This window comes from Myxine glutinosa, chromosome 6 (assembly GCF_964187855.1).
Source record: "Myxine glutinosa chromosome 6, kmMyxGlut1.1, whole genome shotgun sequence".
NCBI classification, from domain to species: Eukaryota; Metazoa; Chordata; class Myxini; order Myxiniformes; family Myxinidae; genus Myxine; species Myxine glutinosa.
Genome location: NC_136266.1, coordinates 77,968,724 through 77,983,418, shown reverse-complemented (window position 1 = coordinate 77,983,418; position 14,695 = coordinate 77,968,724). Strand labels below are relative to the sequence as shown.

At 43.9% G+C, this 14,695-nt stretch overlaps 1 protein-coding gene across 1 annotated transcript in view; it reads left to right on the top strand.

Annotated features, from left to right (window-relative positions):
• Positions 1-14,695, top strand: part of LOC137430005 (scavenger receptor cysteine-rich domain-containing protein DMBT1-like) — a 188,904-nt gene that overhangs the window by 83,445 nt on the left and 90,764 nt on the right. Inside the window, exons 12-15 of the mRNA XM_078780034.1 lie at positions 3,628-3,939; positions 8,880-8,927; positions 12,735-12,782; positions 14,361-14,672. Of these exons, the coding sequence (XP_078636160.1) occupies positions 3,628-3,939; positions 8,880-8,927; positions 12,735-12,782; positions 14,361-14,672 (720 nt within the window). The remainder of the gene's footprint in view (positions 1-3,627; positions 3,940-8,879; positions 8,928-12,734; positions 12,783-14,360; positions 14,673-14,695) is intronic.

Sequence of the window (14,695 nt, the reverse complement as noted above, 5' to 3'; positions counted from 1 at the left end):
TGCTGCGGACCAGGCGATGTCGTGCTTGGCCGGCTTGCCCCGGAGGGCTTCGTAGAGGGGCCGCATGAGTTGAGCAGCGTGGGGCACAAAGCGGTGATAAAAATTCACCATTCCCAGGAATTCCTGCAGGGCCTTTATGGTGCGGGGACGCGGGAACGTGGTGATGGCCTCGACCTTGGTTGGCAGCGGCACGGCCCCGTTCTTGGTGATGTGGTGGCCCAAAAAATCAACGGCCGTCGTGCCGAAGTGGCATTTGGCCGGGTTGACGATGAGGCCGTGCTCGCTGAGGCACCCGAACAGTGTTCGGAGGTGGAGGAGGTGCTCGGCCCGGGACGTGCTGGCGACGAGGATGTCGTCCAGGTAAACGAAAAGGAACGGCAGGTCACGCAGCACGCCATCCATCAAGCGCTGGAACGCCTGAGCCGTGTTCTTGAGACCAAACAGCATCCGCAAGAATTCGAATAAGCCGAACGGCGTGATGACTGCCATTTTAGGGACGTCGGCCGCCCTGACAGGTACCTGGTGATATCCCCGTATGAGATCAATTTTCGAAAAAATGACCCGTCCCGCCAGACGGGCGGAGAAGTCTTGGATATGTGGGATCGGGTACCTGTCGGGGGTGGTAGCGTCATTGAGACGGCGGTAGTCACCACACGGGCGCCATCCACCCCCCGGTTTGGCACGATGTGCAGTGGCGAGGCCCACACGCTATCGGAGCGCCGCACGATGCCGAGGTGCTCCAACGCGTCGAATTCGGCCTTCACCACGGCAAGCTTGGCTGGGTCGAGGCGGCGGGCCCTGGCGTAGACCGGCGGGCCCATGGTTGGTATGTGGTGCTCGATCCCATGCCGTACTGCGACTGCCGAAAACGTCGGCCGCGTGAGGGCCGGGAACTCCGTGAGCAGGCGAGCAAACTCGTTCGCCGCCGGGACGGCGCATGCCAGCTCGGTCGGCGCGGAGCTGCTCAATGTGCATACCAGGGAGCTGAAGGTTTCGGCGTTGATTAAACGATGCCGTTGGACGTCCACCAGCAGTCCGTGTGCGCAGAGGAAGTCGGCGCCTAGCAGAGCCATGGGCACGTTTGCGGTTACAAACGTCCAAGCAAAGCGTTGGACGCCGAAGCAGAGGGTGAAGTTGCGCGGGCCGAAGGTGCAGATGGTCGATCCGTTGGCCGCAACCAAGGAGGGGCCGCAAACCGTGGATTGCCTGTCCTGGTCAGAGGCGGGTATGACGCTCAGTTGGGCGCCGGTGTCGCAAAGGAAACGCCGTCCGGACGCTTTATCCGTGATGAACAGTAAGTTGCCCGTGTGGCCGGCGCTCATGGCTGGTAATGAACGCCGGCCCGGCCGTTTCCCGGCCTGCCGAAGGTGCACGGGGGTCGGCATGTCCGGGCCTTCTGTCCGAACCTGGCATGATAGTAACACCACGCTTGGTCAGGTGGAGGCCCCGGTCGTCGTGCTGGAGGTGGTCGGCTCGGTGTAGCGGCCGCCAATTGCGTCGGCAGTTCGGTCGTCGACCGTGCCGGGTGCTCGAGCGCCATGGGTGTTGCGTCGGATGGCGGTGAGTCCCATGTCGCCGCTGCGATGCGCTGTCCTGCGGCGGAGATCTTGTCGGCTTCTCTGGCAAGGGCCCGGGGATCTGTGATCGTCGTGCTTGCCAGGGCGAGGCGTACCGGGTTAGGCAGCTGACGGCGGAACAGCTCCCGGAACAGGAATGCCGGAGAGTGCTCGCCGAGCAGTGAAAGCATGTAGTCCATTCGCTCGGAAGGGCGCGTGTCGCCGAGCTCGGGCAGGTCGAGCAGGCGCCGTGCGCGTTCCGCCGATGGGAGGGCGAAAGCGTCGAGGAGAAGTTTCTTAATCGCACCGTATTTGTCAGCGGCTGGCGGGCTCTCGAGGAGGCTCAGGGCGCGGGCCGCGGTGGCCGAACCGAGCGCTGCTACCACATGGTGGAAGCGGGTGTCGTCGGCCGTGATGCCTCGCAGGGCGAACAGGGAATCCGCCTGTGCGAACTAAACCGCCACGTGAGCCTCCCAGAAGGTAGGCAGTTTAAGGGCGACTGCCGTGTCCATGTCGGTAGGTCACCAATGAAGGAGCTGGGGCTCCCACGTCGATCGGAAGAATGGACGCGACAAAAAGCTGGAATTCATCCGAGTTGCTTTAATCAAACCAAACACTCACGCACTCTGAAAAGCCCGTTTATCGGGCAGCAATATATATACATATTATCCCGGAGCGTTTGCCCAGGAAAGGCGAGAGGGGGCGTGGCCCAGCGTCCTGGCTGCGGCCTGGCAAGTTGAGGGCGAGCCTGCCCGGGCGTCCTGGACGAGCCCGGCGTGGTGATCGCTCCGCGTCCTTGATAGGTGCAAGGCGATTGTGAAAACCCAGCGGTAGCCGCTACAACATTGTAGCTTATGGGCGGAGTTGGTAGAGCTGTCCAACCAATGGAGTGAAGGCAATCCGTCCGCACATACATTGTCCAATAGTCCAAACATAGTCAAAAAATGAACTGGATTTTACATATTAGATGATTTTGGGGAAAGTGTAACATGTTATGCCGGTCTATGGCCCCTTGCTTATTGTTTGCATGAAGATGTGTTGGTCCTTCACGTGAAGAAGTTAATTTTGACTGCCTTTTTTGTTTTTGCTCTGTTCTGTAAATGCCAAACAGTCGTTGTTGCGTTTCGTTGCCGATTACGTCCTTTAAAGTGGATAAGTGGAAAACCAACAAAAGTAAATGTGTTTATGGTGTGGGAGATGTTGAATCAGACTGCAAGCACACTCTTCGGTCGCTAGCCGTTTCACTGGGTGTCAATGAGAATCAAAGAAGACCAGAAGCCTTGCTACGCACAGTTCATGCATGAGTTTGTAATTAGTTCAGGATGCTGTCAATTACTCACCTACTCTTCTCAAAGTACACCATGGGAACACTATCATCCACGAACTAATACTGACAGACTGTGCAGACACCGATTTACACCATGGGAACACTATCATCCACGAACTAATACTGACAGACTGTGCAGACACCGATTGTGACGTCCATCCGAAGTACGGTGTACACATTGAAGTGAAACACTGGGATGACAGTTTGTAGCTGGGCCGAGCTTTCAAATCCAGTGTATATACAGCTTAGCGGCGAATGCGCATACCTCTATTTCTATCATGGCAGCTCTTGGTATATCATTGGTGGGGTTTGTGCAAAGCAGATTTCCTGATGTAATTGCACTGGACTATTTTCATGAATCACCGTGATCGAATAACGTCGAGAAAGTTCTTTGCACAATCAGAATGGAAGTCTGAAATTCCTTGGGCAGAATTATTTCCACTTCTTTGTCCACAAGAAGGCCCAAATCGAAACATCAGTCACCATTGTGAAAGATGGCGTTGGGGTGGGGGTGGTTTACATCCTTCTAACCCCACATGAGGATGACATCCTGTGCTTACTTTCTTTGCCACAGAGATGTGAGGTTCCACCAAACATCACAAACGTTATTATGTTGTCCTTTAACGATTATGATATGTTTTGTTATAAAATAGTAAACAGCGATAATTCGTACAAACAAAATAAAATTCATGAAAGCACAAACAATTATCTAATTCTGAAGATATTTTTCTTGTCGTTTGCCAGCGATTGATGTCCGTCTGGTCGGAGGAAGGGGACGCTGTGAGGGTCGTGTGGAGGTGTTCTCCCAGGGAGCCTGGAGCACTGTCTGTGATGACATTTCGAGTATTGCAGCTGCACATGTGGTGTGTCGCCAACTCGGTTGTGGATCAGCCTTATCGATCCCATGCTGTGCATCATTTGGACAAGGAACTGGTTCCATATTCATGGATTATGTGCATTGTTATGGTTCAGAAGATGACCTTTCACAATGTTCAAATTGGGGTCGGTACACTTACTATTGTGGGCATGATGAAGATGCATCTGTTATTTGCGAAGGTACGTGGTTTTACAGAAACAGGAGAATATCACAAACTTTTAAATATTTTTTTCCAAATATCGTTGTTCAATCACAATCATTTCCAGATAAGATAAAATATATCTCAGATAATTCTGTCTGCATTGATAACAATTTATATAACTGTGAATAATGAGTTATGTGGTGAAAAGTCAAAATCATTGTTTTGTTTTTTTTGTTTGTTTTTTGTTTTTTTTGTATGCAAGATCGAGGATCGTGTAAGAGCTAACATCAATCACAAAAAGACAAACTGACACATAAAACATATGATAAAGGGAGCGGGAGACAAGATGGAGAGCAGGGACATCGGGAGATCTGTGGGAGGGAGAGGGCTTGGTGGGGGGGGGTGGGGGGCAGGAGACTTGGGAAGTGAGGGGGAGGGGTGGGAGAGTTAAAAAAAAAAAACACACACACATGGACACTGCGAGAACCTCCAGGAAAGAAGTCGGAATTTCAAAAAAGTGGATCTGGGGGTGAATTAACAGGTGCAGAAAAGATCAAGGTTTTGGATGGGGGAAGATAAGAGACGGCGGTGAACAGCTGTTTTAAACACCTGGGGGGATGAGTGGGACTGAAGGGAGTGAGGGAGCCGTTCCAGAGGCGGGAGAAAAGAGGGATGAAAGAGTGAAGGTGAACAGAGTCCCAATTTTGGCAATATCCACGGATTGTATATCTATAGATATAGATATATATCTATAGATTATTTTGGAAATGTACCACCATCACCACCACCACTACCACCCAGAGCAGAAATCACAAGAGAAATCTCAAAATCTCAACTCCAAAACAATGGCGATCAAAGCGAACATCAAGGAAACAATATTCAACCAGCAGTCCGGTATGCACACAAGGAAGTTTAACAAACAAGTTCAACACACAACGAAGGTTAACACACAAGGAAGGTTAACACACAAGGAAGGTTAACACACAAGGAAGGTTAACACACAAGGAAGGTTAACACACAAGGAAGGTTAACACACAAGGAAGGATAACACACAGGGAAGGTTAACACAAGGAAGGATAACACACAAGGAAGGTTAACACACAAGGAAGGTTAACACACAAGGAAGGTTAACACACAAGGAAGGTCAACACACAACGAAGGTCAACACACAAGGAAGGTCAACACACAACGAAGGCCAACACACACAACGAAGGTCAACACACGAGGAAGTTCAACACACGAGGAAGTCTAACACACGAGGAAGGTGTTGACAAAAATTTGTTGACATTTGTGGACATTTGTTGTTCACAAAAATAACAACTGTAATGGTGAGAATTCATACACTAACCTTGGTGCACGACTTTCCATCTTGATGGAAAATCATTGTAAATACAACAACAACAACAACAACAACAACAACAACAACAACAACAACAACATGCATTTTAGGCCATTTTCCCCATGAGAGCGGGGGTGAGCCTTGCGGTCCCCATGACAATCTCCTCCATTTTGCCCTATTTTCTGCATCTCTCCTTGTAAACCCCCTTGCCCGCATTTCTTCTTCCAACATCTTTAGCCAAGTCTTTCTCGGTCTTCCCCGTCCTCTACTTCCTTCTACATTCATTTCCATCACTCTTCTCAACCAGTCACTTTCATCCTTCCTCAACACATGACCAAACCATCTCAATCTGTTCCTCTTCACAGCATCCATCACAGGCTTTATTCCCAGCATCTTTCGCAATTCATCATTTGTCTTCCTTTCTCTCAACGATACTCCGCACATCCACCGAACCATTCGCATTTCCACCCTTTCCAGCCTTCGTTGCTGCTCTACGTTCATTACGCAAGTCTCATTATTGAAAATAATCCCTCAATATCCTTCATAGTACACACATGTTATCTTATCACTTGTACAATTCCACTTTGGTTTCCAAATCTCTTTTCCTTGGTGAAGGGTACAATCGGAAATTTGATATGGAGGTTTTACACGGCAATTCTGCTCCTGCAGACGGTGGATGACAGTCTGTGGAGCACCTGAACTTGAAAAGTGACTAAAGGATCATTTTTCGACAGGCGACAATAATAATAAGGTTTGATAAGATTCCAGTTGAGAAAAGGACAAAGAAGAGAATAAACCATTTGAAAAAGGACAAAGGATGGAAAAGACAATCCACAAAAAAAAAAAAACCACCTTTAGAGGCCATTTTTCCCCGCAAGCGGGGGTTGGCCTTTTTCGGTAACTGTGGTTGTTGTTGTTATTCGGTCCCCTTTTTGAAGCAATGTTTTGCGGCCGGATGCCCTTCCTGACGCCAGCCCTTTTTGCCGCCTTTAACGACAAGCAGGGAATTACCAGTGAACTGGTACTCAATTAGCCGACCTCGGAAGGAATGACAGGCTGAGTCAACCCCCCTGGCGTTAATTCAGTGATTGACCGGGATTCGAACCCAGGATCCTAGGATCCTAAGCCGGCACCCGAGCCGCTAGCCCAACACCAGGGACCAGCCCAACCAGCCCAACACCAGCCCAACTAAAAAGACAATCCACAATGAAGAAACCAAAGGCCACACGTTGCATGAACATATTATACCGATTCACAGCAAAGAAGAAAAAAATGGCAGATGCAAGAAGTCTCTCTGAAAGAATGATTCAAAGGGAAAGACCAGAGAGAATCTGTGATGTGGATTCAAGTATTTGATGACCATGTATTGCACAGAGATGTGTGGGTGATGAAAGTGTCGTACAAAAGAGTTTCCTGGATTATATCATGGCATATTATCAGTGAAGGAGAAAACAAAGAGCGAGAAAGGCAGGAGATACAGCATCCCACTCCTGCAGGTACAAAATGGACAGGATTTCAAACACCATGTGAAGTGATATTAGGATGTCCACTTCCTCGGTTTATTTGCAAATGACTGATCGTGTGTGCTGATAATGATGGGAATGGTTGGTGAAACCCCCGTCAAAGTTCCAAAGGAATAGACAGTGATAAAATTCAATACATGTGGACAATAACTATTATCAAAAATATATACATATGTTCAACCATGAATGAAAAAATAAATCTCACAAATACAAATACACAATGCATCCAATCAATAGGTTGTATATTCCCTTTTCCAAACAGGTGTGAATGCATTTGTAATTGTTGATAAACAATGACAAGGATCACATTCCGAGACACCGACCACCTACGAAGTGGAACCTTTCATGAACTTCACCATTTTAGCAAAATATGAATTTATTTAGTTTGTGCAATGTTCAGATCTGATCTTAACTTGAGCATACCCGTTCTCAAAAGAACGTCAACTGATACTTGATAAACAGAAGTACCAGCAATCGGGTTGTGTCCCGTTCCTCCTGTGAAATGAAACAGAAAAGCAAATACTGCATTGGAGTCAACAGAAGGAAACAGAAGAAGTAAAGAGCAAAGATGGAGTCATCAGGAGGAAGATGGATAGGATTTGGGTTTCAGATGCTACTCCTCTACCCTCAAACCCATCCAGGCACAGCCAAGTGAACCTTCCAGAAAAAATTCCACTATAATTCACTTTTCCGAAGACAGATAGAGGAAGAAAGAGAGAAATAAAGAAGAAGCAAGAAATAGAATGAAAAAGGAGAAATATGAAAAAGTCGAAAGAAATGTGAAAGGAACAAAGATGTTGGGAAGAACCCGGATAGATAGATTTCAGCAGTTCTTCCTCAGGTAAAAACGCAGCAACAGTTACAAGCTACCGGAGGTCCATGAGTTGAGTTGTACAATCTTATGCTCACAGCGCAGAAATATAATCAGACAACATGCTACTCCACACCATAAGCTCTTGTGAGTATCTTTGAAATGTCAAATAAATTCGTTCATTTGCAAAATGGGCCTGTGAGAGCTTCACACAAACATGGAAACTTGCCATGTCCGGGCAAGTTTACTCTTGATTTGCTAAATTTTCTACAATTCATTTGTGGGAATGCTTAGAAAGTTAATCACATCACAAGAAACATAATTTGTTGAATAGATCATACCTGAGAAATAGGTTCAGGTTGTCTGTCTTGTTGAGATTGAATGTCATGCTTATTCTTGTGCATCTGAAAATTCCAATGTTTTCAAAATCATCCAAGTGATGCTGCAATGTCACATCTGTCACTTGAAAGGGGACTCGAGTGAAGGTGGAAGGGAGAGTTATCTGATCAAGTTGTTGAATTTTGTTTAATCATGGAGAGGGAAGGTTCAATGGACACCGCTTCAGATGACCACGGAGACCCAACTCTCAGAACATTATTGGAAAATATTATGCCATTTGAAGTTCCTTCTTGATTGCAGCCGTTGAGGATTTCTGATGTTAACAGAAGACGTTCAGCTTAGTGAAGGGACTCCTCACCAAAGATTATCGTGAGAGTCCTGTGGTCTCTGAAATAGATATCCATTAAAATAACTCATCGATCTGTTAAGTAAAAGTTTCATCGCTTCTGATGTTTTTTTATTGTAAACGAAGACAAAACTCTGCATCATATTCAATCGGTAAATCATTGTTGTGAAAGAGGTTTTCCTTTGGTTATGTTTTTTTTACAGTTTGCAAAAATGATGAAAGAAAGTATTTTCTTGGAGGACAAAGACTGACATTTTTATCTAATAACTGTTGTCTTCTTCAAGAGGATATTTTGACATGACGGACGTTGTTGTGGGATTTTCTTATCTTTCTATAATAGTAAAAATTGATGCTGGAAAAGAGGAAACAAAATATCAGCAAACTGCTGCTTGGAAAAATGCCTTTCTCACTTCCACGGAGAATTCGATGTAATGAAGAAAAATGCAATGAAAATCTGATTTATTTGCAATCCGCTCCACATGTAACCTTGAATATCAGATGAGTTTGTACCGTTTTGATTGCTTTGCTTGTTTTGATTTGTTGAAATGATTTGTTGGTGTGGAAACATTGTAATAAGTACCTTTTAAATGCATAATTTTATCTCTGTCGGATGAAACAGATTCACAATCGTACACCACAACAGTATCAACGACACCAACTACTGCAGGTAATACTTTCGCTTTGGATACAACCATAGTGTGGATAAAAAAACTTCTTTCTTGAAATAAGTTAATTGATGAATCGCCTCAATTGTCATGACCGGTTTTAAATCAGTTTATATTTTGTGAAATGTTCTTTTGAGTAAATTAATTGTTGAATTGCCATATGTGATCACCTTTTCCAATCCATGAAATACATTGAATGGAACAACCTATTTGTCTGGTTGTCTGGTTGATTTGTTTGTGAAGTAAATGTCAGCTCTTTCACGAGCCTCGATTCAGTATACAAAAAAACCCCAAAAAAAAAAACCTGGCTTTTCTTCAACTTCATCATATTTTCCTGGAGACCATGAATAAATGAGAGAAGCCCCTGATGATCAAATTCGCCTGCTAGTTGTGTCATCGCTGAGATACAGCGAGAGGACATGTACAGTGACACTGCTGTTTGAATACTGATTATTTCCCAGTATCCGGGAAACAATCACCTTCTTTTTGAAAAGGTGACATTGTAGATTGCGTGCAGAGTTTGGAGGGCTGTCCAACCAATGGAGCGAAGGCAATCCGTCCGCACATACATTGTCCAAAAGTGCAAACATAGTCCAAAAATGAACTGGCGTTTTTATGCTAGATCATGTTGGGTACAGGGTCCCATGTTATGCCGTTCTATGGCCTCTTGCTCATTGTTTCCATGAGGGGGAAAGGTGCTTCTAGCTCTGCCTTGTGATGTATCCAGGAATTTTCGGGTTTTGACATCATCAGGGGATGGAGCTTGCGCATGTGCAGTAAAGCATTTTGTTTGTGGCTTCCCTATGTCTGAGTCATGTGCATATATCCCGAATGTCGTGGACTGGAAAACTCAGCATATTTGACTCTCCAGGATACACAAATTGGCGATGAAGGTTGTTGAATGCTTAGGAAACCTAAAAGATGGCTGTTTGGAAATTTGGGCGCCTTCGATTAGAAGGTTGAGTGCTTTGATGAACACACGGACAGGTGCGATGCATTTATGGCGGGAAATGTAATCGACGAGGGGAAAAATACCAACCTGCCACTGGTGTTGTTGGGAGCAGAGACATTTAAAATGATGAAGAACTTATGTAGTCCAGATTCTTTGAAAATGAAGTCTTACGATGATTTAAAGGGGCTGTTATCAGAACACTTCACTCCTAAACCCATCGTGATTGCCGAGCAACACAAATTTTGGATGGCCAGACAAGGTGAGCACTAGTCCATGGCTGACTTTGTAATACGTTTGAAGCAGCTTGATTCTTGATTGTACCTGTTGTATCTGTTCGGTTGGACGATTTCTACATGAAGCTTGCAGAGACAGACTTGTGTCCGAATTTCACCCAAAAATGGCCAGAACACAAACGAATTTGTTATCCGAGGCAATTTTATCGTTTGAAGACGCCAGAGTGAAATGTTTATCTGACAAATTATCTGGCAAAGCCAACAAGGAGCAGCACATAGGTAGCCAAGCAGTAAGAACCGAGGACGAAGCCACAGACCAACTTGTGTGGGGGAGGATGTTGACACCAGCTGAGCGAGCGGAGAGTTATCTGATGAAATGGTTGAATCATTTTGCCAATTATTTGGAGAGAAGAGAAGGTCCCTTGGACAACACTTCAGATGAGACTCGTCATTGGGAATATGACAGGAAATGGTTAGGCCATTCAAAATGTTTCATTGATTGTGGACGTTGATGATTTTTGATGTTGATGGAAGATTGTGGATGTTGATGATTTCTGATGTTGATGGAAGATTGTGAATGTTGATGATTCATGATGGTGATGGAAGATTGTGGATTTTTATGATTTCTGATGTTGACGGAAGATTGTGAACGTTGATCATTTCTGGTGTTGACCGAAGATTGTGGACGTTAATGATTATTTCTGATGTTGATGGAAGATTGTGAATGTTGATGATTTCTGGTGTTGACGGAAGGTTGTGGACGTTAATGATTATTTCTGATGTTGATGGAAGATTGTGAATGTTGATGATTCATGATGGTGATGGAAGGTTGTGGATATTTATGATTTCTGATGTTGACAGAAGATTGTAGGCGTTGATGATTTCTGATGTTGACGGAAGATTGTGGACGCTGATGATTTCTGATGTTGACGGAAGATTGTGGATGTTGATGATTTCTGATGTTGATGGAAGATTGTGGACGTTGATGATTTCTGATGTTGATGGAAGATTGTGGATGTTTATGATTTTTGATGTTGACAGAAGATTGTGGATGTTAATGATTATTTCTGATGTTGATGGAAGATTGTGAATGTTGATGATTTCTGATGTTGATGGAAGATTGTGAATGTTCATGATTCATGATGGTGATGGAAGATTGTGGATGTTTATGATTTCTGATGTTGACGGAAGATTGTGGACGTTCATGATTTCTGATGTTGACGGAAAATTGTGGATGTTGATGATTTCTGATATTGACGGAAGATTGTGGATGTTGATGATTTCTGATGTTGACGGAAGATTGTGAATGTTAATTATTATTTCTGGTGTTGATGGAAGATTGTGAATGTTGATGATTTCTGATGTTAATGGAAGATTGTGAATGTTGATGATTCATGATGGTGATGGAAGATTGTGGATGTTTATGATTTCTGATGTTGACGGAAGATTGTGGATGTTGATGATTTATGATGTTGACGGAAGATTGTGGACGTTGATGATTTCTGGTGTTGACGGAAGATTGTGGATGTTGATGATTTCTGATGTTTACGGAAGATTGTGGACGTTGATTATTTCTGATGTTGACAGAAGATTGTGGACGTTGATGATTTCTGAAGTTGACCGAAGACCTTTCACATAGTGAAGGATCTCCTCACCAAAGATTATCCTTTAAGGGTCTTGTGCTCTTTCAATTAGATATCTATGAAACTAGCTCATCTATCTTGTTAAGTAGATGTTTCACTGCTTTAGATTTTTAATTGGAAAGTAAGACAAAACTCTGCATCATATTCTGTGAAAGAGGTTTTCCGTTGATTTTTGGTATTTTTAACTCAACTGGACTATGTCCAGCTGAGTTTTTGTCGACACCCAGTGTCCGTCGTCCATCTGTCGTCTGTCTGTCTGTCTGTCTGTCTGTCGTCTGTAAACAATTCGACGTCTACGCTCTAAAAGTCACAAATATTGATGAGATTTTATGAAACTTGTTATGCAGCATCTTTAAGGCATAAACTAGTTTGGGATTGCATTTGGGCGTTGCACGCCCAAAAATGGGCGCGACAGGGCGGCCGTATTGAAAAATCAATTTTTGTCATATATTTTTAGCACAAATAAACGATATAGTTTGTGGTTCTATTATGCATATTCTTACCATATTGATATAGACCAGTTGAGTTCAGGTTCCCTGGAACCTCTAGTTACATTTTACAACAATGATGAAAGAAAGTACCTCCTTTTGAAGCAGAAAGACTTCCATTTTTTCATAAACCTTTGTCTTCTTCAAAGTGATATTTTGATGTGACAAACGTTATTATTTGTGGGATTTTCTTATCTTTCTAAAATAGTAAAAATTGATGCTGCAAAAGAGGAAACAAAATATCAGCAAACTGCTGCTTGGAAAAATATCTTTCTCATTTTTCATGGAGAACTCGATGTGATGAAGACAAATGCAATATAAATTTGATGTTAGTTTTACAATCTGCTGGACACGTAGCCCTACATATCAGAGGAGTTTGAGAAATTCTTCGTTTGTGTGGAATCATTGTGATAAGTATATCGGGAACAATCCATAAAAAAAGCACAGCAAACCTTTTATAACTGTAATTTTGTCTCTTTGTTGGATTGAACAGATACAACATCGGACACCACAACATTTCCAACGCCATCAAGTCCTGGAGGTAATCTTTATGCTTTGGATCAAACCATAGTGTGAATAAATCGGCTAAATCGTCTTTCATGAAATAAGTTAAGAGAGGAATCGCCTCAATTGTTGTAACAAGTTTTAAATCAGATTACATTTTGTGAAATGTTCTTTTGAGTAAATTAATTGATAAATTGCTCTATTTGATAATCGTTTACAATCAATGAAAGGTTAAATGGAACAACCTCGCTTTTCTTCAACTTCATCATCTTCTCTTGGAGCCCATGGATATTTGAGAGCAGCATTTGTTGAACAAATTGGCTTGCTGGTTGTATCATCACTGAGATGTAGTGATTGGACATGGACATGTACAGTGATACTGCTGTTTGAATACAGATTATTTCCTTGTGTCCAGCATACAATCACCTTCTCTTTGAAAAGGTGACATTGTAGATTATAGGCGGAGTTGGTAGAGCTGTCCAACCAATGGAGTGAAGGCAATCCGTCTGCACATACATTGTCCAATAGTCCAAACATAGTCCAAAAATGAACTGGATTTTACATATTAGACGATTTTGGGGAAAGTGTAACATGTTATGCTGGTCTATGGCTCCTTGCTTATTGTTTGCATGAAGATGTGCCGGTCCTTCATGTGAAGAAGTTAATTTTGACTGCCTTTTTTTGTTTTTGCTCTGTTCTGTAAATGCCAAACAGTCATTGTTGCGTTTCGTTGCCGATTACGTCCTTTAAAGTGGATAAGTAGAAAACCAACAAAAGTAAATGTGTTTCTGGTGTGGGAGATGTTGAATCGGACTGCAAGCACACTCTGCGGTCACAAGCCGTTTCACTGGGTGTCAATGAGAATCAAAGAAGACCAGAAGCCTTGCTACGCACAGTTCATGCATGAGTTTGTAATTAGTTCATGATGCTGTCAATTACTCACCGACTCTTCTCAAAGTACACCATGGGAACACTATCATCCACGAACTAATACTGACAGACTGTGCAGACACCGATTGTGACGTCCATCCGAAGTACGGTGTACATATTCAAGTGAAACACTGGGATGACAGTTTGTAGCTGGGCCGAGCTTTCAAATCTAGTGTATATACAGCTTAGCGGCGAATGCGCATACCTCTCTTTCTATCATCATGGCAGCTCTTGGTATATCAACGGTGGGGTTTGTGCAAAGCAGATTTCCTGATGTAATTGCACTGGACTATTCTCATGAATCACCGTGATCGAATAACGTCGAGAAGGTTCTTTGCACAATCGGAATGGAAGTCTGAAATTCCTTGGGCATAGTTATTTCCACTTCTTTGTCCAAAAGAAGGCCCAAATCGAAACATCAGTCACCATTGTGAAAGATGGCGTTGGGGTGGGGGTGGTTTACATCCTTCTAACCCCACACGAAGATGACATCCTGTGCTTACTTTCTTTGCCACAGAGATGTGAGGTTCCACTAAACATCACAAACGTTATTATGTTGTCCTTTAACGATGATGATATGTTTTTTGATAAAATAGTAAATAGCAATAATTCGTTCTGCCAAAATGCACGTGAGCGCAAACAATGATCTATTTCTGAAGATATTTTTCTTCTTGTCGTTTTCCAGTGATGGATGTCCGTCTAGTAGGAGGAAGAGGATACTGTGAGGGTCGTGTGGAGGTGTTCTACCAGGAAGCATGGGGCACTGTCTGTGATGACTATTGGAGTGTAACAGATGCACATGTTGTGTGTCGCCAGCTCGGTTGTGGATCAGCCCTATCTTCCCCATGCTGTGCATCATTTGGACAAGGAAATGGTTCCATCTTGATGGATAATGTGCAATGTAATGGCTCAGAACATTACCTTTCACAATGTTCACATCAGGGTTGGTACTCTCACGATTGTTGGCATGGTGAAGATGCGTCTGTTATTTGCGAAGGTACGTGGTTTTACAGAAGCGGG